Consider the following 21453-nt stretch of genomic DNA (forward strand, 5'->3'; position numbering starts at 1 on the left):
ATGGTGGAGGGAAGAGGGGAGGATAGAGAACAACTGCCTCTGCAGTAGTGCCCCCTGCTGCCAGTTGAACACTTATGGGGTTCGCCTTGGAGGAAATTTCCTTCTAATCCTCTTTATCAACAAGGGGATTTGGGTCTCAAGCATCTGTTTTCCCAAGAGGAAAAAGCAGGGTAAAAAAGACCTCCCTACTCCACCTTCCTTTGCAATTTTTGGGAGGTTTGTCACCTCCTGCTCCCTGTATTAACTCAATCTCCTCAGTGCTGGAAGGTGAGATTCTTGTTAGGTCTTAAAAGGCAGCAACTTGTGATCTGGGTCCTCACTCTGAGTTCTCCATGCTCCCGCCGAGGGTCTAGCTTCCGAGTGCAGTGCCGTAAGTTGTCATAGTTGTGGAAGTTGAAGAGTAAGGTTAGTTCCTAGGGCAGAAAACAAAATAAAGGCTGTCAGTGTGTGTATAGGAATGTGTTTCACAGCTTCATATCTGCTGTATGTCAGTGTGCTGGTGAAGCAAACTCACTTGGCAGAACTGAATGCCTCGTAGGCTGTTTCCCACTTTATCCAGAGGGGGTGACCAGCAGAAGACCCCCATAACATTGGGTACCACAAGGAGAACAGCTCCTGACACACCTGACTTTGCTGGCAGACCCACCTGTGGAGCACAAAAAATAGGGTTAAGCAGCCCCCCCTCCGCAATGATCAGCTCTCTGTTCTGTATTCTAACCCTCTTTTATGGATTATCTGGGAAAATGCTGTAAGGGTACTCAAGGTCAAGGGGACATCTCAGCAGCACCCAGGCAGTTATTTAAAAAAAAAAAAAAAATTCCTGAGGTTTGATGCTCCTTTACTCTGTAATAGGGTAGATACACCTGTGCATATGAATAGCATGAGGAGGGATCAAGCACTTGGGATATAAAAATCCAAGGGAAAAATGGTATAGTATAAGGTATAGGCAGTGGAATAGCATTTTGTTTGGGGGAGGGGAGGAGGCTCTGCCCTAACCAGCACAATCCTGCAGCATAGCCTCTCAACTGCTACTGACTCCCCCACCCACCTCCTCCCACTGCTGTACTTTTAAATCTTCGGGCAGCTGCCGCACAGCGTCAACAAGCAGGCCTGCTTCTGGAAGTAGCATGAAGAGTTCTGGGGCAGGCCTGCTCATTGACGCTGTGCGGCAGCTGCCTGAAGATTTAAAAGCACAGTGCCGGGAGGGAGATGGATGGGCAGGAAACAACCAGCGACTGCCAATCTTTGGGGATGCCATGGCCCCTGTGGCCTCCCCCATTATTACACCCATGGTATGGTGGGTGAAGTACTTCTGTGCATGAAAGAAGAGCAGGACTTAGGGGTGATCGTATCTAATGATCTTAGGGTGGCAAAGTAGGTAAAGAAGGCAGATGAAATTTAATGTGGACAAATGCAAAGTGATGAACATTGGGAAGAATAACCTGAATCACAGTTACCGAATGCTAGGGTCCATCTTGGGGGTTAGCGCCCAAGAAAAGTATCTGAGTGTCATCGTAATCAATACGATGAAACCTTCCGCCCAATATGGAGTGGTGGCCAAAAAAGCAAACAGGATGCTAGGATTTATTTAAAAAAAAGGGATTGTTAATAAGACCAAGAATGTTATAATGCCTCTGTATCGCTCCATGGTGTGACCTCATCTGGAGTATTGCATTCAATTCTGGTCTCCTTATCTCAAGAAAGATATAGTGGTGCTAGAAAAGGTTCAAAGAAGAGCGGCCAAGATGGTAAAGGGGATGGAACTCCTCTCGTATGAGGAAAGACTAAAATGGTTAGGGCTCTTCAGCTTGGAAAAGAGATGGCTGAGGGGAGATATGATTGAAGTCTACAAAATCATGAGTGGAGTAGAACTGGTACAAGTGGATCGATTTTTCACTCTGTCAAAAATTACAAAGACTGGGGGACACTCGAAGTTACAGGGAAATACTTTTAAAACCAACAGAAGGAAATTTTTTTCACTCAGAAAATAGTTAAGCTCTGGAATGCGTTGTCAGAGGTTGTGGTAAAAGTGGATAGCATAGCTGGTTTTAAGAAAGGTTTGGACTTCCTGGAGGAAAAGTCCATAGTCCGTTATTGAGAAAGACTGCTTGACCTGGATCGGTAGCATGGAATGTTGCTACTCCTTGGGTTTTGGCCAGGTACTAGTGACCTGGATTGGCCACCGTGAGAATGGACTACTGGGCTTGATGGACCATTGGTCTGACCCAGTAAGGCTATATAGTATATAGTATAGCAGGACAAAGATGGTGAACAGTATGACAGAATGTGGAAGAACACTGTATGAGAAAACATGGCATGGTCAGACATAGGATGAAGCACATAGCGTTTGAGACTCGAGACAGTGGAGGGTCAGGGCACTTTGTCAGAAGGTTCAAGGAATTTGATTGGCGTACTCTCATAGAGGGTCAGGGGAAGAGGTGAGTTTTTATTGCCTTCCTGAAGTTCAGTAGACCTTCTAATGATCTTATGTGGGTAGGTAGTTTGTTCCAGAGGCGCAGTAAGTAGTGCAAGATCTTTTTGGGCATTCTCAAAGCGGAGAGTGCATTACAAAGACGTATGTAATCACTTTTCTTCTTGTGAGCAAAATGGTCAATTTGGGGTGTAGTGCTGAAGTCTGTAAATTTTCAACTCTTTTCACCGTATGTACCCACTACCTTTTGACTAGTCATGACACTCATTTCTGTAAAATGTCTGCATTGTAAAGTGTCTGCATTGTGAATGTTCTCATGTAACCTGTTCTGAGCTTCAGGGAGGACAGGCTAGAAATAAAAATAAATGATAAATACTAGGCCTTTGAATATTGTGACAAACCCAAGACCAGTTCTGGATTTGTCCCAGAGGGATTTAGAACTCCCTCCCAACATGTCCCTTGGTCAAAAGAGATGACCAAATTAATACCAGAAACTCTGAGGCATCTGCCTACTCCTCAGAGAGTGAGGAAGAACAGGACAGGGACTTGTCCAGTAGTAACAGTCAGGAAGTCCCTTAACCTGTTACAAAGCCTGGCAACTTTGTAGTTTTCAAAAAGAAGCATGTCCCTTTAAGACAGCCCCTGTGAAGAGAGGATAGGAAAAGCCACACTCTGTTCTTTAGAGAGCTAAACCCCATCCCCCTTCCCAGGAGGTGTGGGCGTGGTGCTGGGTATCTAAGGAGGAAGCCCTGAACTAGTAGGGGAGGCAGGAACATGGGGAGTGGAACAGTCCACTAGATGCTTGACAAGGCAACGAGGTGGAAATAGCTGAAGATGGAGAGCAACCTCTGCTTCAAACCACTAATGATCCAAAAGGAATTGAGGAAATGGACACCTCTGAACTGCCTGTGGAACTCCTGCAGCCTCAAGAAAGCATGAAGACTGTGATATAAACTGCTGCACGGTTCAGCTGGGAACCTTTATGAGGAAAATGAAAGGCTTCTGTTTTGCTATTACGGACATTACATTTCTTTTTGGTGTTTGCTACTAATGTTTTGACAAGCAAGGCTGAGAGTCAGAATGGAGTGGAACTCCAGTTAAAGTGGTCAGTGAATTTCTGGAAAATCCAATCAAGGGAATTTATAACTGAGTTACTGTTTTGTGTTTGCCTGAATGAAGCTTTTATTTCACCTGCCAAGAGTGAGCTGCACTTATGTTCTGCTTATTAGAATTTTGAAATTACCACAATTTGGGAGAACCTGCTTATTAAAGAAAGGGGAAAGAGAACCTGTATTTTGATTGACAGGGTGGGCTTTTTGTGACTTAGAAGGTTTTTGCTTTCCAAACAAAAAGTAACAGAACACAGATCTTCAGGCAGCAATTATGAGTGCCTAAAGTGGTGGACTTTTTCTTTTGTATGTATTTTTCTCTTTTCCTTTGTGGAAGGAATATGAACTTCGGATTCCTAAACCATGGGAAGCGCTACAAGGACTTCAGGGACCAGATGGACTCCATCTGACCAGTAGGGGTAAGAACGTCTTCGGACACCGACTAGCCCGCCTGCTTCACAGAGCTTTAAACTAGGTAAGTCGGGGGAGGGTACCCATTCACATATTAGTGCAGAAAGGAATTATCCTGATGAGGTGAGTCGAAACTCCGCTTCCATGTCTAAGGTAAGTACCCACATTGTAAACAGTTCTTTAGGAGTCACACCAACTCGGGTAGGATACGCCTCACAGGGACTTAGCAAACACAAGATATGGAGGGCCATGTATGTCAATGCACACAGTTTAGGTAACAAAATTCTAGAATTAGAGGCTGAAATAAGAAATGCCGACCTAGATGTGGTGGCAATATCTGAAACTTGGTTCACGGACTCACATGGGTGGGATATGGCTATACCGGGCTACAATCTTCTTCGTCAGGACAGAGAGGGCAGGTTAGGAGGGGGGGGGTAGCTCTATATATTAAAGAGGACATCAAAACCACCAGGATCACAGATGTCAAGTACACCGGGGAGTCCCTCTGGGTAAACCTGGCAAGAGGCAGAGAAAAATGCCTGTATCTAGGTGTGGTATATAGACCCCCAAGACAACTGGAAGATATGGACGCAGAATTAATTGAAGACATAGAGAATATCACTCTACGAGGAGAAGCTGTACTGCTAGGGGATTTCAATATGCCTGATGCAGACTGGAACTCATTTTCAGCGACAACCAGCGGTAGCAGGAGGCTCTTAACCTCCATAAAGGGAGCACGTCTCAAACAAATGGTAACGGAGCCCACTAGGGCCCAGGCGATCCTCGACCTGGTACTCACCAACGGGGAAAGCGTCTCAGAGGTCTCAGTAGGAGATACGCTAGCCTCCAGCGACCACAACATAGTATGGTTCAACCTTAGGAAAGGCTTCCCTAGATCAAACACGAAAACAAAGGTACTCAATTTCCGGGGCACAGACTTCGCACGCATGGGAGATTTCGTCCATCGGACACTGCAGGACCAAGCGGAGACCGATGATGTAGAAGCTAAGTGGATAACACTGAAATCAACCATACATGAAGCAACTAGCCGCTTCATAAAATCAGTAAATAAACGACAAAGAAACAATAAACCCCAATGGTTCACCGTGGAGATCTCGCACCTCATTAAGGAGAAGAAAAAAGCGTTTCTCTCCTACAAGCGCACGGAGAAAAGAGAGGCAAAGGTAGAATATAGGACCAGGTCTACAGCAGTCAAAATGGCAGTTAGGGAGGCAAAACTTAGAGTGGAAGAAATTCTGGCAAAAAACATTAAAAAGGGGGACAAATCCTTCTTCAGGTATATTAGTGACAGAAAAAGGAACACAGGCGGGATAGTACGCCTTAGAAGACCGGACAGAAGTTACGTGGAAGCAGATTCCGATAAAACCGAACTACTGAATGAATACTTCTGCTCAGTCTTCACCTGTGAGGCACCGGGACACGGTCCGCAGTTGAAGGCAACACAAAGCACAGAAGGCCCATTTCAGAATTTTGAGTTCACACCAGGTGAAGTTTACACTGAACTGGCAAGACTCAAGGTGAACAAAGCCATGGGACCAGACAATTTGCACCCAAGAGTGCTCAGAGAATTGAGCGATGTCCTGGCGAAACCGTTGGCTGAACTATTCAATCTCTCCCTAAGTAAGGGGAAAGTTCCCCTGGACTGGAAATTAGCTAATGTCGTTCCTCTGCATAAAAATGGTTGCAGGGCAGAGGCTGCGAATTATAGACCGGTGAGTCTCACATCAATAGTGTACAAACTCATGGAAACACTAATTAAAAGCAAATTGGACACAATCTTGAATGAAGGGAATCTTCGGGATCCCAGTCAGCATGGATTCACCAAGGGTAGGTCCTGCCAATCCAACCTCATCAGCTTCTTTGACTGGGTAACAAGAAAGTTGGACTTGGGAGTCTTTGGACGTCGTGTACCTGGACTTCAGTAAAGCTTTTGACAGTGTCCCACACCGCAGGCTGCAAAGCAAGATGGAATCGATGGGGTTAGGAGAGACACTAACTGCATGGGTCAATGATTGGCTGAGTGGCAGACTTCAGAGGGTGGTGGTTAATGGTACCCTCTCTAAAACATCAGAGGTGACCAGTGGAGTGCCGCAGGGCTCGGTCCTGGGTCAACTCCTTTTCAACATATTCTTAGGGGATCTGACTCAAGGGCTTCAAGGTAAAATAACACTATTCGCCGATGACGCCAAACTATGTAATATAGTAATTGAATGCAGTTTACAGAATTATATGGCGCAGGACCTGTTTACATTGGAAAGTTGGTCCTCAACCTGGCAGCTAGGCTTCAATGCTAAGAAATGTAAGGTCATGCACCTCGGAAGCGGAAATCCATGCAGGACGTACTTCTTGAACGGAGAAACTTTAACTAGGACTTCAGCAGAACGAGATTTAGGAGTAATCATCAGTGCAGACATGAAAACTGCCAATCAAGTGGAGAAGGCTTCATCTAAGGCAAGGCAGATATTGGGTTGTATCAATAGAAGTTTCTTCAGCCGAAAGCCTGAAGTCATAATGCCGTTGTACAGGGCCATGGTGAGACCTCATCTGGAGTACTGTGTGCAATTCTGGAGGCCACATTATAGTAAAGAAGTGCGCAGAATTGAATCGGTTCGGCGGACGGCCACCAGGATGATCTCGGGGCTCAAGGGTCTCTCGTACGAAGAGAGACTGAACAAATTGCAGCTCTACACTCTCGAGGAACGTAGGGAGAGGGGAGACATGATCGAAACATTTAAGTACCTCACGGGACGTGTCGAAGTGGAAGATATTTTCTTTCTCAAGGGACCCTCGGCCACAAGAGGGCACCCGCTCAAACTAAGGGGCGGAAAATTTCATGGCAACACCAGAAAGTATTTCTTCACAGAGAGAGTGGTTGATCATTGGAACAAGCTTCCAGTGCAGGTGATCGAGGCAGACAGCGTGCCAGACTTTAAGAATAAATGTGATACCCATGTGGGATCCCTACGAGGGTCAAGATAAGGAAATTGGGTCATTAGGGCATAGACAGGGGGTGGGTAAGCAGAGTGGGCAGACTTGATGGGCTGTAGCCCTTTTCTGCCGTCATCTTCTATGTTTCTAAGATTAAAGTGGCCAATGGTATAGTGCCCTGGTGAAGAGGACTTACCTATTTGAGACTGAAAGCCCAGATGCAAAACAAGTGATTTATACTCTATGATCAAACAGAAAGAAAGGTTGGGGGGGGGGGGTTCCTGAGAAATTGTTTATCCTGAACTGAGACCAGTTCAGGAGTCAGAATAAAAATCTCAGAACTGTTATTGAACACTGTGCTTTGTTTGGGGTGACTCTTAATACCACAGTAAGGTCAGCTACACTGGACTTGGACCTATGTAGTATCTCCCTGAAGGGGTTTCCCATTTCCAGGAAAACATAACCGATTCTAAATTGGTCACTACTAGTACCTACTGGCCTAGGTACGGGCCTAGCACGTGACAATATACATCATTTGTCAATAGGCAGCCAATGGGCAGCAAGCAATGCTGGGGTGATCGGGTCTCGTATATGGAGATTCTTCAGGAGTTGGATAGTGGCATTTTGTACTTGTTGTAGTCAATGGAGGTTTTTTTTTGCAGTGAACCCATTTAGAAGTGTATTGCAGTAGTCCATAAGGGAGAAGACAAAGGTATAGAGTAGCTGGGAGAAGTATCATCTGATTTTCCATAGTTGCCAGAGGTAGAACAAGGTAGATATTACTTGGGAGATACAGTCAGAGAGCGAAAGGTTACCATCAAGAATCACCCCTAAGCTGTGTATTTTGTCTTTGGCCATCAGTGGGGTTGATTCACAAGAAATCGACAGGCGGGCGAGTTCAGGGTCACCTCTCCTTATCCAGAGGAGCTTGGTTTTCACTGTGTTTAGTTGGGACATCCAGCTTTTTATTTCCGAGGGGCAATTGTGTAGTTTGAAGATTTGGGTGTCTTGGTTTGTCAGCAAATGAATGGATCTTTATCTGGTGTTTTAAGGCAATGTCTAACACCAGTCTGATATAGAATAGAGGCTGAAGAGCAGAGGAAACAGGAGAGCGCCCTGCGCTACTCCATATTTTTTTTTTCGTAAATATTTTGACATTTTGAAAAAAAAAACATCACAAAACAAAAAGAATATCAACACAATATTTTATTGGTTTGGGTCACAATAGAGTAGATCTTAGTAGGATGCTTTGGGTTCTATGTGTCAGGAATGACAAGAACCATTGAAGCGCTCAATAGCCGATTTCAATATTTGGAAGTCTGGCAAAGAGGCAGGGATGATCGATGGTATCAAATTTTGCACTGAGGTCTAGAAGGAAAAGTAATCCATTGTTTCCTTTGTCTAGTTTGCTCCAGCAGTCATCGATAATGTCCGCTAGGATTGTTTCTCTTCTATGGAATTTTCTGAAGCCAGATTGGTATGGGGATAGGGTGTTCTGTCTGTTTTACAACCACATTCAAAGTGGTTTACATACAGCTACTTCAAGTATTTTCCCTATCTGTTGTGGTGGGATCACAATCTATCTAATGTACCTGAGGCAGTGGAGGATTAAGGCCCAGATTCTCAAAACAGCACTGTTTGAAGGGTGCTGGTAGGCGCCCAAACAGTGTCTAAGTTAAGGGTTTTACTTGGCCATTTACAGAGCGATAATTGACCACAACATTAAAAAATAATTAAGAAAAAAAAAAAAAAAGTGTGTGATGCAAGATGCCTACAAAAGAAGGCACCTGAAGTGCATCTACACAGACACTTACCAGCACTGAACATCAAAAGAGGCATGATTATGGGCGGGGTTAACATTCAGCACCACTAAGCGTGATTCTGTGTTGAAGATAGGTGCCGGAAATATACGTCTGTAAAACCCTGGCCTACATTTGCAGCGCCTATCTTCACACAGACCGTGATTCTCAAAACAGTGCCATAGTTTGAGTGATGTGCACGTGACACCGTTTTTTCAAGCACCGGCCAATTCCAGCACCATTTTGAGAATCCGGGCCTAAGTGACTTGCCCAGGGTCACAAGCAGCAGCGCAGGGTTTGAACCCACAACCTCAGGGTGCTGAGGCTGTAGCAAACTACTGACGAATGTATTTGATTATAATTAAAAATTTTATCTGAACAGTTATTTTTCCCAAAAAATGAAACCTTCATCTGTTTGTAAATATTAAGATTATATCAGCAAGAATGAGTCTTTCTTTAAAAAAACAAACAACCCAACAACCATGATTTAAATCAGATCCACCCTACTTGGATTGGCTTCTTGGAATGATTGATCTCTGAAGGGAAAACTTATGTTCTTATGAAAAACTTATGTTCTTATGAAAAACATTAAAATAAAAATTTGATTTTGTGTCCATTTTTTATGTTTTGTATTGTATTTGTAGGGCTTAGGAGGCCTGAAGTGTAGTTTCACCAATTATTTTTAGACTCCTGTACAACAGGGGCATTCTGCTCTGTCTATACCTTCCCTTCCAAAAAGCCTATAGGGAAGAAGATAGGTGGTGAGCCTGCAGCAGAGCAGAAAACAGTGACTCTTTGTAATCCAGCTCCTCTTCTCCTTTTGCTCCTGGCACACCCAAGCCTCTCCAGACTGCACAGTTCCACTTCCTTTTTATTTACAAATTAAGCTTGAATATTTCTGTCATATTTCAACTCTCTCTCCATTCTGATCCATAGCTGATCATACACACCTACTTGGCCAAGGGTGGGAGCAGGGATATTCATCTTTCTAAGGCAGACTTTTCTCCCTGGTACTGTCACCTCCTAAAGCCAAGAATATTGAAGCACTATGAAATTGGACACTCACATGAAAGGCAAACTGCCCGGAGAAATCATACATCCCACACGAGTGCATGAGACTTAACGTGTTCCTCACTGCTTCGGCACTGAGCAGCCTCTCTCCTGTGATGGGGCAGATCCCGCCATTTGCCAGTGTGGCGGCCATCACACTGCCTGACTCACATGTCACCTCGATGGAGCAGAGCTACAAGAAATGGGGGTGGGGAGAACGGTAAAATTTATTAGAAAACTTTATCCTTACTATAATTATATTAATCAATACCCTGTTTCCAAGCATAAACACCATTCATGGAAAACTACAATAATATGAGACAAGAGAGGAATGGAGGAAAGATTTGTGGGTATTTTCTTTCCTGGTAGATCCAAGAATCCTTTGGAATGGGTTCCGAGGAACATTAAATCAAAAATGCCTCACTTACCTGGAAATATAAATCAAGAGCTGCCATCACGTCGGCCTCATCAGGAAAGCACTGTAAAGAGAGAGCACATAACAACGGCTTATCCCTCCGAAGTTTTGCGTCACTACAGATGGTGCAGATATACCAGCTACTCTCATCATGATTTATTTTAGATTATGAAGGGATTGCATATGGAAATTGTATTTTAGATATCAAATTTGCACTTTTTGTTCTCTTAAAAGTTCAAATCTTTCCAGATGTTGTAGAATCCACACAGAAATGTAGTGGACAGTTTCTTTTGATGAGGCCTAGGGTTTTAGCCCCAGGCGGTTATTCTTTTTTATATTTCCATGTAAATGTATGGTAAAATATCAATCTCAAGTTTATATTTTCTTCCATCCCTCTCAACTGACCTTATTTCTGAGTAATAAAGTGGTGTCTGTCGATCAGGAACATATGACTTGCAAAGAAATCTTAACACGTAGAAATGCTCTAATTTAATTAGATATTTTCTATTAAGAGTGTATTTACTTGGTTCTCATTTGTGCTGGTTTTCGCAAAGCTGCAGTAGAGGTTTCTACTGCAGGCCAGTGAGGTAAATTCTCTGACGCTCACAGAATTCCAGTGAGTGTCTGAGAATTTACCTTGCCAGCCCGCAATAGATACTGTGGCTTTATAAAAGGCACCCTTGATCTCTTGCTTCCTCAAATTTGTGGACTTGTAACAACACCCAGAGATGTTATTTTTCTTTTCCTTTTTATATCTAAAAGATATGTTTAATTGGTAAGGGTTATTTTCTGTACAAGTTTGGATTTGCTTCAATTGTATGATAGAAATTCTCAATAAATATAAAATACAAATTTTGCATCATACAGTATACATTTTTGGGGGATGGAGTCCAAAAAGGAAGATCTGAGGTATGCCCTCTTAGAACAGAAGTGAGCAAACTGAGGGCCCAGCTGGAGGGCAGCAACAGCTCCAAGGAAGGGCTCTGAAATTCCAGCCATGCAGGAACAATCTTCTCTTCTCCTGCTGACAATCTTTGTGACTTTTGGCAAGTAATTTTGTTTTCCCTTACTTCAGACACAAAGCTTAGACTGTAAGCTCTCTTGGTCAAGCACCTACCTACTCTACCCAAATGCCCTGAGCTTGGGATTGGAAAAGAGAGCAATTTAACAACGCAAATGTACCGTATATACTCAAATATAAATAGGAGTTTTTGGGCCCAAAAATGGGGGGTCTCGATTTATATTTGGGCCAGCACAGGGATGATCAATCCCACCCACCTCCCCTCCAGACTTATTGGAGGCCTCCGCTGGGCAGCCTGGCTCTGCACCCTATCCCTTCTCCCTGCCCATCATACCTCCTCTGCCACTGGAATCCCTGGTGGTCCAGATGTGTAGCGGGCAGGAGAAAGCTTTCAGCGCTCCTGCCCCGCTGCTAACCCGGTCGATCGCTGACCTCTAAAATCCACCTCTTACATTCCTGTGCCTGGGTTGCTGAACATCTTTGGCTCAAATCCCATACTCATGCCGATTTCATACATTTCAAATTCCTGCTGACCTTCTTCCAGTCTGCTCTTTCAGTTGCCAAACAAGAATACACACCCCTTTCCATATTTGCAGGTTTGGCACTTGAAACTTCAATTATTTGTGGTTTTTATCCCCTTACCGGACCTCACTTATCAACTTACTTTTTAAAGCCTCCACAACTTACTTAGGATTGACTCTAACCCACCCCTGCTTCCCTCCCACCTCCCAGACCCTTCCACATCTTACTTTTTAAAAAAGCCCGGTGGTCTAGCAGTAAAGAGGGGAAGAAGCGATCTTCCTATGCTCCTGCCCCATGCAGAGCCGCAAACATAAATGGCTGCCGTGAACTCCCACAAGACTAGAGTAGGAAGATCGCTCTGCCCTCCTTGACCACCAGTAAGTTGTGGAAGGGTGCGGGAGGAGGTGGGGATGGGTCAGAGCCAGCCCTAAGTCAGCTGTAGAAGGGAAGAAGAAGGGAGGCAGGGGTGGGTCAGAATCGGCCCTAAAGGTATTCACAAATTATTTCTTATTCGCAGGCCAGCTTTGCCCCTAACCCCCGCGAATATGGAGGGAGGAGGAGTGTATTACACCTATTTGCCTAATTCTCTTGGCCACACTAAACTCTACTCAAAGTGACGTCGCCTCCAATTCCACCTTCACTTTCTCCCCAGATTATGGCTGAGTACTTCTATGACAAACTTCACGAGATTAACCTTGAGTTCTCAACCAGGTCACCTCCACCTCTCCTTCCTCCAGTCCATTCTGTCAGCCTTCCTTCAACCCCTGCTATTCTTTTTTTTTTCCTTTTCTGAAGTCACTAAAGAGGAAATTGCACATTTTCTTTCCTCCTCCAAACTCACTACCTGTTCCTCTGATCTGATTCCCACCCATCTACTCAGCACTATCTCTTCTACTGTCATCCCTTCTATCTGTCATATCCTCAAACTTTTGCTTTCTACTGCAACTGTTCCTGATGTCTTCAAATATGCCATGGTTACACCATGCTTAAAAAAAACAACCAAAAAAACCCTCACTGGACCTTACCTTCTCTTCCAATTGTCGCCCCATCTCCCTCTTCCCTTTCTTATTCATGCTACTTGAATGTGCTGTTCACCGCCATTATCTTGACTTTCTTTCTTCTCAATCTATTCTTGACCCACTTCAATCAGGCTTTCACCCTCTGCATTCTATGGAAACTGCTCCTGCTAAAATCTCCAATGACCTGTTTCTGGCCAGATCCAAAGGCCTCTATTTTATCCTCATCCTTCTTGATTCATCTGCTGCTTTTCACACTGCTGACCACCACCTACCGTATACTCAAATATAAACTGGGATTTTGGGGCCATAAAATTGGCCCCTTTATATTCGGGGCAGCGTCCAGCGCCCATCCAACCCCCCTCCCAGACTTTTTGCAGGCCTCCGCCGGGCCACAAGGCTCTGCACCCTGTGTCCCACCTCCCTGCTCATCACACCTCCTCTGCCGCTGGAATCCCTAGTGGTCCAGAGGTGTAGTGGCAGGAGCGAGCTTTTCACGTTCCTGCCCCGCTACTTATCCAGTTGGTCTTTGCCGCAAGTTCTGGCTGAGTGGTACCGAGCAGGAGTGCAATTTGGTGCTGCTGGTTGGCACTAAGTGGCTTCCTGAATGGCTCCCATGAATTCTCGTGAGAATTCATGGGAGCCGCTTAGTGTTGACCAGCAGCACCAAAGCACACTCCTGCTCGGTACCTTGGTGCCAGTACTCCACCTTCTCTAGGGTTCAGTTGAGCTGGAAACTGAAGAGAAGTGTTGGGTCAACTGTTTTCTTCTCCCCGTTTCTTCCTCCCCCTCCAAAAAAAAAAGGCCAACCAGTCCTTTCCCAAGTGTCCTAGTAGAAGCAGAGAGTAGTGAAGCATAAATAGACGGAGGTCTTCCATTACATCATGGTAAAGTGAGAACAAAAGGCTAGAAAGGTCAATGTCCTATACCCCGTATAGGAGATATTTTATCTCTTTGACATCTTCAGTTGGGAAACTTTTTTCTACGTTTAAAGTGAGAGTACTGTATGGAGCTCCACTATATGCAGGGTTCAGGGCATGGGTTCTGTTTTCTAGAGAATGGGATCTTCCCAGAAAAGACTGCTGTGACTCAGAACATGAGACCTTTCCAGCAAAGGGTGCTGGGCCTGGGAGAATGGAACCTTCCCAGGAAGGGGTGCTGTGCCTGGACAGCCTCACTTTACCTTCTTCTCCTTCAGATAATAGGCAATAGCATAGTTTCGATCTCCAGTTTCCTTTTCTGACTGAAACCTAAGAAGGCAATAAATAGAAATGTTTAGTAGTGAGATCCCCTCATTGACTGCATGCTCCTGCCAGCTCAACTCATGAGTGTGCCATTGCCTTGCTACCCATGAAGGTCTGGGATCTAGAGCAGTGGTTCCCAACCCTGTCCTGGAGGACAACCAGGCCAATCAGGTTTTCAGACTAGCCCTAATGAATATGCATGAGAGAGATTTGCATATAATGGAAATGAGGCATGCAAATCTGCTCCATGCATATTCATTAGGGCTTTCCTGAAAACCCGAATGGCCTGGTGGTCCTCCAGGACAGGGTTGGGAACCACTGATCTAGAATGAATAAAGATACGACTCCGCCTCTATCTTGCCACCCCTAACCTTCCTTCAACTAGCAGTGCGACCAGGTGCAGCAAGTGACATCCATTTACTGAGCAGGGAGAAGGCAACAAGCACAGGAGAGCAAACAAGGCCACATCACTTGCTTGTCTGTGGTTCCAGATCATCAAAGACAGAAGAGCCAGTCTGAATAACATTCTGATCCCTACTACATTGGAACTTGCAGTATTATGCCTTCCCCAGGTCCTTGCACCCCCATCAGATGATCATTCTCTTCCCATCGGAGCTCCAATGAAAATGAACTCTTACGTTGCGTTGCTAAATCCCACATATTCATTCCCTGTCATCTTGTTCAGGAACTGCATCACCTGTAGGGAGGAGAGAATCAGAAGGCAAAGAGTCCTCAGCACCCTGTATGGCTCAGCATCTCTGACCCAAGTGATGTGCCATCAACAATCGAGACTCCCACTCTTCCACAACTCCCACTCAGACATTACAGAGTACCTTAGAGTCTACAGTGAGAACCAAGAAGAGAGAACATCCCTCCAGCCCATGCAAAAGGGCAATATATTAATAATGGTGATTCTCCTACACCAGGCTTGTTCAACCTTTTCTATCAAGGCCACATTTTATATTTCATAACATTCAGAATGCCAAGATGCACTTGTGTGTGCATGCATGCATACTCTCATATTCATGCCGTCTCTCCCATGTAACCCCCACAGCCTTCACCCAGTCTCTTTCTCTCTCCCATGTACCTCCCACAGCCTGCATCCAATTTTTCCCATTATCTGGCTTCAGCAAAAACAAGAAACAGTGGTAATCCTGCTTCTCCCGCTGCAACTCGGCTCCCTGCAAGCTTGAGTATTGCGATGCCAGAAGTTCGGGTTAGTCTCACTGTTTCAAGTCTCATGAGACCTGAAACAGCGAGACCAACCTGAACTTCCAGCACTGTGAAGCTTAAGCTTTCAGAGAGCCGAGTTGTGGTGGGGAAGATTTTGAGACTTGCCAAGGTTCTGTGGACCAGGAAGAATCACTTGGTGGGCCGGGGTTAGGCTTGCAGGCTGTAGGTTGGATAAGCCTGCCCTACACATTAAGGGATTCATTTTATAAAATCAAGTATGTGAGTAGATGCACATATAAATGCCCTGTTATAAAATTCACACAATCACATGATGGTGTGTACTTTCCCAGGAGGTGTATACACAGGCGAAGTTTGAGTGGAGATGGGCAAAGCAGACAAGTATGTGCATACACTTACTTCTTTTACGCTATTAAAATTAAATAGGTTTCTTGTTTGCCACCCAGATTTGTAAATGATACAGAATATAAGATTTTTAAATAAGTAAATAAATAAATACACTCTACACATGGACAATTATACTTGCCCACACCTGCTTACACTAGAAGTTCCCACTTATTTACCTATCCTAAGGTAAAAGCTTGTCGATATAAGACCTTTCTAGACAGGACATTGGCGTTGACAAGAGAGAACAATCTTGGTTGGGTGAATGTATTCACCAAGCCCTGTCAAATTGTTCTTTTCATAAATTAGTTAAGACCAATTTGTTTGATAAATTTATTATCTAAATTGGGATATTTTATGATTGTAACTAGTGTATCCATTGTGCTATTGTATTTTTCACCAATTGTCCAGTTTCTCTTTTATGTAAACCGCCTAGAACTGCTGGTGATGGTGGTATAAAAGAATAAAGTTATTATTATTATTTTATAAAGACAAATGGAGGGACATTTTTGAAAGGACTCATTTCAAATTACCCTGTTACCACATTTATTAAATTTATATTAGACTCAACTTACTAAAGATTGTATTACGGGTACCATGGCTAAATCATTAACTATAGTTTTGCCAAAGCCAAATAAAGATCCCACTCTGGTTTCAAATTACAGGCCTATTTCTTTAATTAATGTTGATGGGAAAATTTTAGCTAAAATTTTGGCTAAACGATTGGCTAAAGCTCTCCCTTTTATTATTGGTATGCATCAAACAGGATTCGTTGCTCAGAGACATTCTTCTAATAACATTTGTCTAAAGCCTTAAATGATCCAGTTTTTTCTGTATCTCTTGATGCAGAGAAAGCTTTTGATCGTGTTGAATGGACCTTTATGTATCAAGCAATGGAATGGTTTGGTTTTGGTTCAGGATTTATACAAATGGTTCAAACTTTGTATAGCTCCCCTACTGCTAAACTGTATATTAATAATAATTTTTCGGAAGGTTTTAGGTTGCAAAGGGGGGTTAGACAAGGCTGTCCCTTGTCTCCTCTGCTTTTTGATATTATATTGGAACCCTTGTTATTAGCTATTCAGCAAGCGGAGGAAATACAGGGTATTCCTCATAAAGATCGGGAATATAAGATTTTGGCTTATGCGGATGATATATTGCTCTATTTGAGAAATCCTGAGAAAACCATTCCTTGCTTACTTAAAATAATTGAGAATTTTGGAAAATTTTCAGGTTATAAGATAAATTGGAATAAATCAGAAATTCTTCCACTCAATGTTCATTGTACAAAAGGTTTGTTTGATTCTTTTCCCTTTCTTTGGAAAGAGGATGGAATAAAGTATTTAGGTATTTGGATTAAAAATACATTGGATGAAACAATGAAAATAAATGAAAAATTGTTACTACAGAAGGTTACGGAGATGTGTGAGCAATGGAATCCTTTACACCTTTCATGGTGGGGGAGAGTCCAAACTATTAAAATGATGATTTTACCTGTGGTTTGTTATCAGATGGGTATGTTGCCGGTATATTTTCAAGGGTCCTTTTATAAAAAATTAAATAGCATTCTTTTAAAATTTATTTGGCTGGGTAAAACTTCTAAAGTGGCTTTGGTATCCTTACAAAGATCAATTTTGGAGGGAGGGGTAAATTTTCCAAATTTTTATAGGTATCATCAAGCCTATATTTTGCGCCAAGGTATGTATTGGGTCCTCCCAGAGCTCATGGAAAAACTCCCTGACTGGTTGTGGTTAGAATGGCAACTCATGTCTCCATTGCGTCTGTGCCATGTACTCAGTATCAAAATGCCTAGCTATAGTAAAGATAATAGTATACTAGTAGATACATGGAAAACATTGCGATATGTAAGCAACTTAACAACTATTCCAATTTATAAATCTACAAAACAGTCTATATGGGTAAACTCCAAGATCCAAATTGGCGGAGAGAGACTAGTCTGGAACCATTGGATGATAGCAGGAATACGAGTATTGAATGATGTTATTGTTAATGGTACTATGCTTGAATTTTCACAGTTGCAATATAAATTTGGTCTTAAAAACTGAGAAAATTTTAGATGGTTGCAGCTGAAGCATGCCATACAGGTGGGGTTCCCTGATTGGAAAAACCTTAATAATCATTATAGTTTGGAGTTTATGTGTTTTCAGACAGACTTCTTGGGTCACCAGGCCGCCCAATGGTACAAAGTGTTAAGTGGATTTAATAAAAAGAAATTAAAAACTGGTTTAAGAGATATTTGAAGCATTGAGATTAGGCATGATATTACTGCATCTCAATGGCCACGAATTTGGTCTTGGAGGATGAAATGTACGATGTCAGCATCTATGAGACAAACTTGGTTTTTTCTGTTGCATAGAGCGTTATGGACCCCTGTTAGGTTACAAAAATTAGATAGTTCTTTGTCTAATAGATGTTGGCATTGTCATCTAGAAGCAGGAACTTTAGATCATTTATTGTTTCATTGCCCATTTATTATGAATTTTTGGAAATCAATTTGGGACCAAATTAATAATTTATTAGATAACCCAGTGGCATTATCCTATGATACTGTGATATTTGGTATGGAAATGAGAGCAAAAAGTCAGATTTCTGCGAATAACAATAAATTACTACTTATAATGACTGGTGTTGCCATTCAGCAAATCACATTTAATTGGAAGGATTGAGGAGATTAAATTACAACTTCTAGTGGAACTCTTTATGCCATATCTATAAAATGGAAAGGTTTATTGCATTACAGCGAGTTTATTTTAAGAAGTTTCAGGATGTGTGGAAACCATTAACAAAGTAAAGATTAATTTAAAATTGTTTCCCTTATATTTATCAATTAAGGTGCAGGGAGGGGGGATTTTATTATTACATGTTTTCTATGCTATGATAATGGAATATTATGGGAAGGAGGGGTGGGATAGGGGAAGGGATAAGAATTTATGAAATGTATCAATGATTGTTTGTAAGTGATGTATTTATTGTCAATGTGAATGAATATATTTTAACACTTAATGTAATCTTGAAAATGAATAAAGAATATTAAAAAAAAAAAGAAAGGACATCCAAATCGGAACATCCCACATGGACATCTGTCTCGCATGTATTTCTGAACAGAATACAGCCTGTTTGATAATACGCGAGATGGACATCGATAAGCTGGAAACGTCTATGATGAACATCCATTTTAAAAACAGAAACATCCAAATTTTGAACAGGGGGTTGAGGGGGGGCAAGGGATATGAACACCTGTATAGCAGCATTATTAGAAAATAGCCACACACATCTCCATGCAAAGAAGAAGATTAACATAGTGGTTAGTGAAGTGAACAGGGGACCCAGGTTCAAATCCTATTGTAACTCATTTTGAAATTGCGAGCTCTACAGGAACAGAAAAATACCTATTGTATCTGAATATATACCACTTCAATAGCCTTCAGACTTGCAGGTGGTTTATATATTTAGGCACAGTAGGTATTTTTCTGTTTCGGGGGGGGGAGGGAGGGGAGGAGTTGAAGTGGGATTTGAACCCCAGTCCCATAGTTTACAGTTCACTGTACTACCTACTAGGCTACTTCTCAGATCTACTTCCTTTTCTTTAAGGATGCTCACAATACCTGAAGCTGTCATAGAGCTTCTAATCCCTTTCTGGCTTCACTTTCATGGGCGAAGGGGGAAGGATAGCAACCATTGGAGGATTAAGGAAATGTCATGCCTTAATCCTTCCAGTGGACAGTTACTCAATCAGAACACCTTTTTGTAACCTGGATGTTCCTGAAGAACATCTAAATAAAAAACAAAAAAAAGAATCCAACAAAGTCTGCAGTAAGGAAAATAGCACAAGGAAAAACAAATAAAAACTGCAGACAAACATACAAGGATACAGGCTATATTTATTATACCAAATAATTAAGTGCGGTTAATATTACCACCTTTACAGAGGACCCAACATGGTCCGTGTTTCGGTTAACACGCCTTCATCAGGGGTCCCAGGTTAACAAGGTATCAAATAAAACCGCAAACAAAAAGGGGGTTGCAATAATAATAAACATGAGCCTGTACAAATTGAAGATAATCGCCAAAACAACAGTCTCTGTATGAACTGCTACATAGCAAATATAGTCTGAACATCTAAATAAAGCAGTGTCTCGCAAACTTTACAAGCCACAGCACACTAAATTGGCAACTGCAGTTCGAGGGCACCTGGAAGTGCGCGGACGTCACTGCGATGATGTCATGCACATCCGTGATGTCATCACATTGACGCATGCGCGAACGGAGGCCCTTCAGAAGGGGCCCTGAAGTGCCAGTGGGAGAGTGCTGAAAAAGAAAAGGCACGGAAAGGAGAGACGCTGGCGTTAGAGAAGGGGCGGGACTGCGGCAGAGAGAAGACAACTCGGACAACCTATGGCAGCTTACAAAGATCGCTAGAGCCAGCGATCTTCTTCTGCAGGGAAATTAAACACGCAGGCCTTCCGGGGGGGATTGTAGTCCTTCGGGGGGGGGTGCAGGCCTTCCTGGGGGAGGGGGTTGTAGTCCTTCGTGGGGGGGGTGCAGGCCTTCCAGGGGGGTGCAGGCTTGTCTTCAGGGATGAGGTGTGAGCCTTCAGGAAGGGACATGCAGGCCTTCAGGGGTGGAGTGTAGGCCTTCAGGAGGGGTGGTACATGCCTTCCAGGGTAGGTGCAGGCCTTCAGGGGGGACAGGCTGGTCTTCAAGAGTGGGGTGTAGGCCTTCAGGGGGGTGGTACATGCCTTCCAGGGGTGAGGTGCAGGCCTTCAGGGGGGACAGGCTGGTCTTCAAGGGTGGGGTGTAGGCCTTCTGGGGGGTGCAGATGTTCAGGGGAGGGGGCCCTGGTGTAGAAGTACACGAAGGGAGGGAGGGAGGGAAGGGGGGGTTCAAAGAGATGTGCATATGCCGGACTTTGGGGGGAAGAAATAATGGGTCTAAAACAGAGGAGAGGGAGAGAGATGGTGGACAATGGGATTTAGGGATGAAAGGAACAGAAAGGGAGAGATGGTGGACCCTGGGGTGGTGGGGAAGGAGGGTGCGATGCTGGATGAAAGGGTAGTTGAGAGAAGGTGGATCTGTGGATGGAGATGAAAAAAAGAAAAGATGCCAGGGAAGGGAAACGGAAGGGGAGGACACAAATGGAAGACTGATGATTAGCACGGAGAAAGAAGAAAGAAGGAGATCCTGGCAAGCAAGTTATCAGAAGGCAACCAGAGCCTGGGACCAACAAGATTTGAATAATGACCAGACAACAAAAGGTAGAAAAACTAATTTTTTTATTTTCTGTTTTGTGATTACAATATGTCAGATTTGAAACGTGTATCCTGCCAGAGCTGGTGTTAGACCGCAAACGTGAGTTAGGATTTAACAGAGAGAGGAAAAGTCTTTTTTGTTTGTTTATTTTGTTTACACCACAGCACCAGTGTGGTTAGGAGAGGGCAAAGGGGGTGAAGAGGCTATAAAAGGGGTGAAGAGGTTATAAAATAAACCCACCAGGATGTTTAAAAAAACCACCCAATTGGGCAGGAAAATCGAATCAAAAAATCGATTCAATAGGCTGAATTGAATCAAAATTTTTTTTTTCTGAATCGGGCAGCACTAACGTGATGTCTCCTTCATTTGAAAGGAAGCTCTGTAACGAGAGGGCATAGGATGAAGTTAAGAGGTGATAGGCTCCAGAGTAATCTAAGGAAATACTTTTTTACAGAAATAGTAGATGTGTGGAACAGTACTTGGAGAGACCCCCCAGGAAAGAGACTTGGGAATACTGGTCGACAAGTTGGTGAAGCCGTCCTTGCAATGTGCGGCGGTGGTGTAAAGGGTGAACGGAATGCTTGGAATGATTAAGAAGGGGATCACGAACAGATCAGAGAAGGTTATCATGTCGCTGTAC

General features: G+C 43.4%; 1 protein-coding gene across 2 annotated transcripts in view; it reads right to left on the bottom strand.

Moving 5' to 3' along the window:
• GLS2 (glutaminase 2) overlaps window positions 1-21453 on the bottom strand; it is a 95548-nt gene that overhangs the window by 7719 nt on the left and 66376 nt on the right. For both annotated transcript variants that reach the window (XM_033936030.1, XM_033936031.1), the window contains exons 9-14: window positions 14606-14664; window positions 13907-13973; window positions 10178-10228; window positions 9766-9942; window positions 515-646; window positions 321-413 (exon numbers count right to left, since the gene is read on the bottom strand). In XM_033936030.1, the coding sequence (XP_033791921.1) occupies window positions 321-413; window positions 515-646; window positions 9766-9942; window positions 10178-10228; window positions 13907-13973; window positions 14606-14664 (579 nt within the window). The remainder of the gene's footprint in view (window positions 1-320; window positions 414-514; window positions 647-9765; window positions 9943-10177; window positions 10229-13906; window positions 13974-14605; window positions 14665-21453) is intronic.

This window comes from Geotrypetes seraphini, chromosome 3, assembly GCF_902459505.1.
Source record: "Geotrypetes seraphini chromosome 3, aGeoSer1.1, whole genome shotgun sequence".
In the NCBI taxonomy this organism is placed as follows: Eukaryota; Metazoa; Chordata; class Amphibia; order Gymnophiona; family Dermophiidae; genus Geotrypetes; species Geotrypetes seraphini.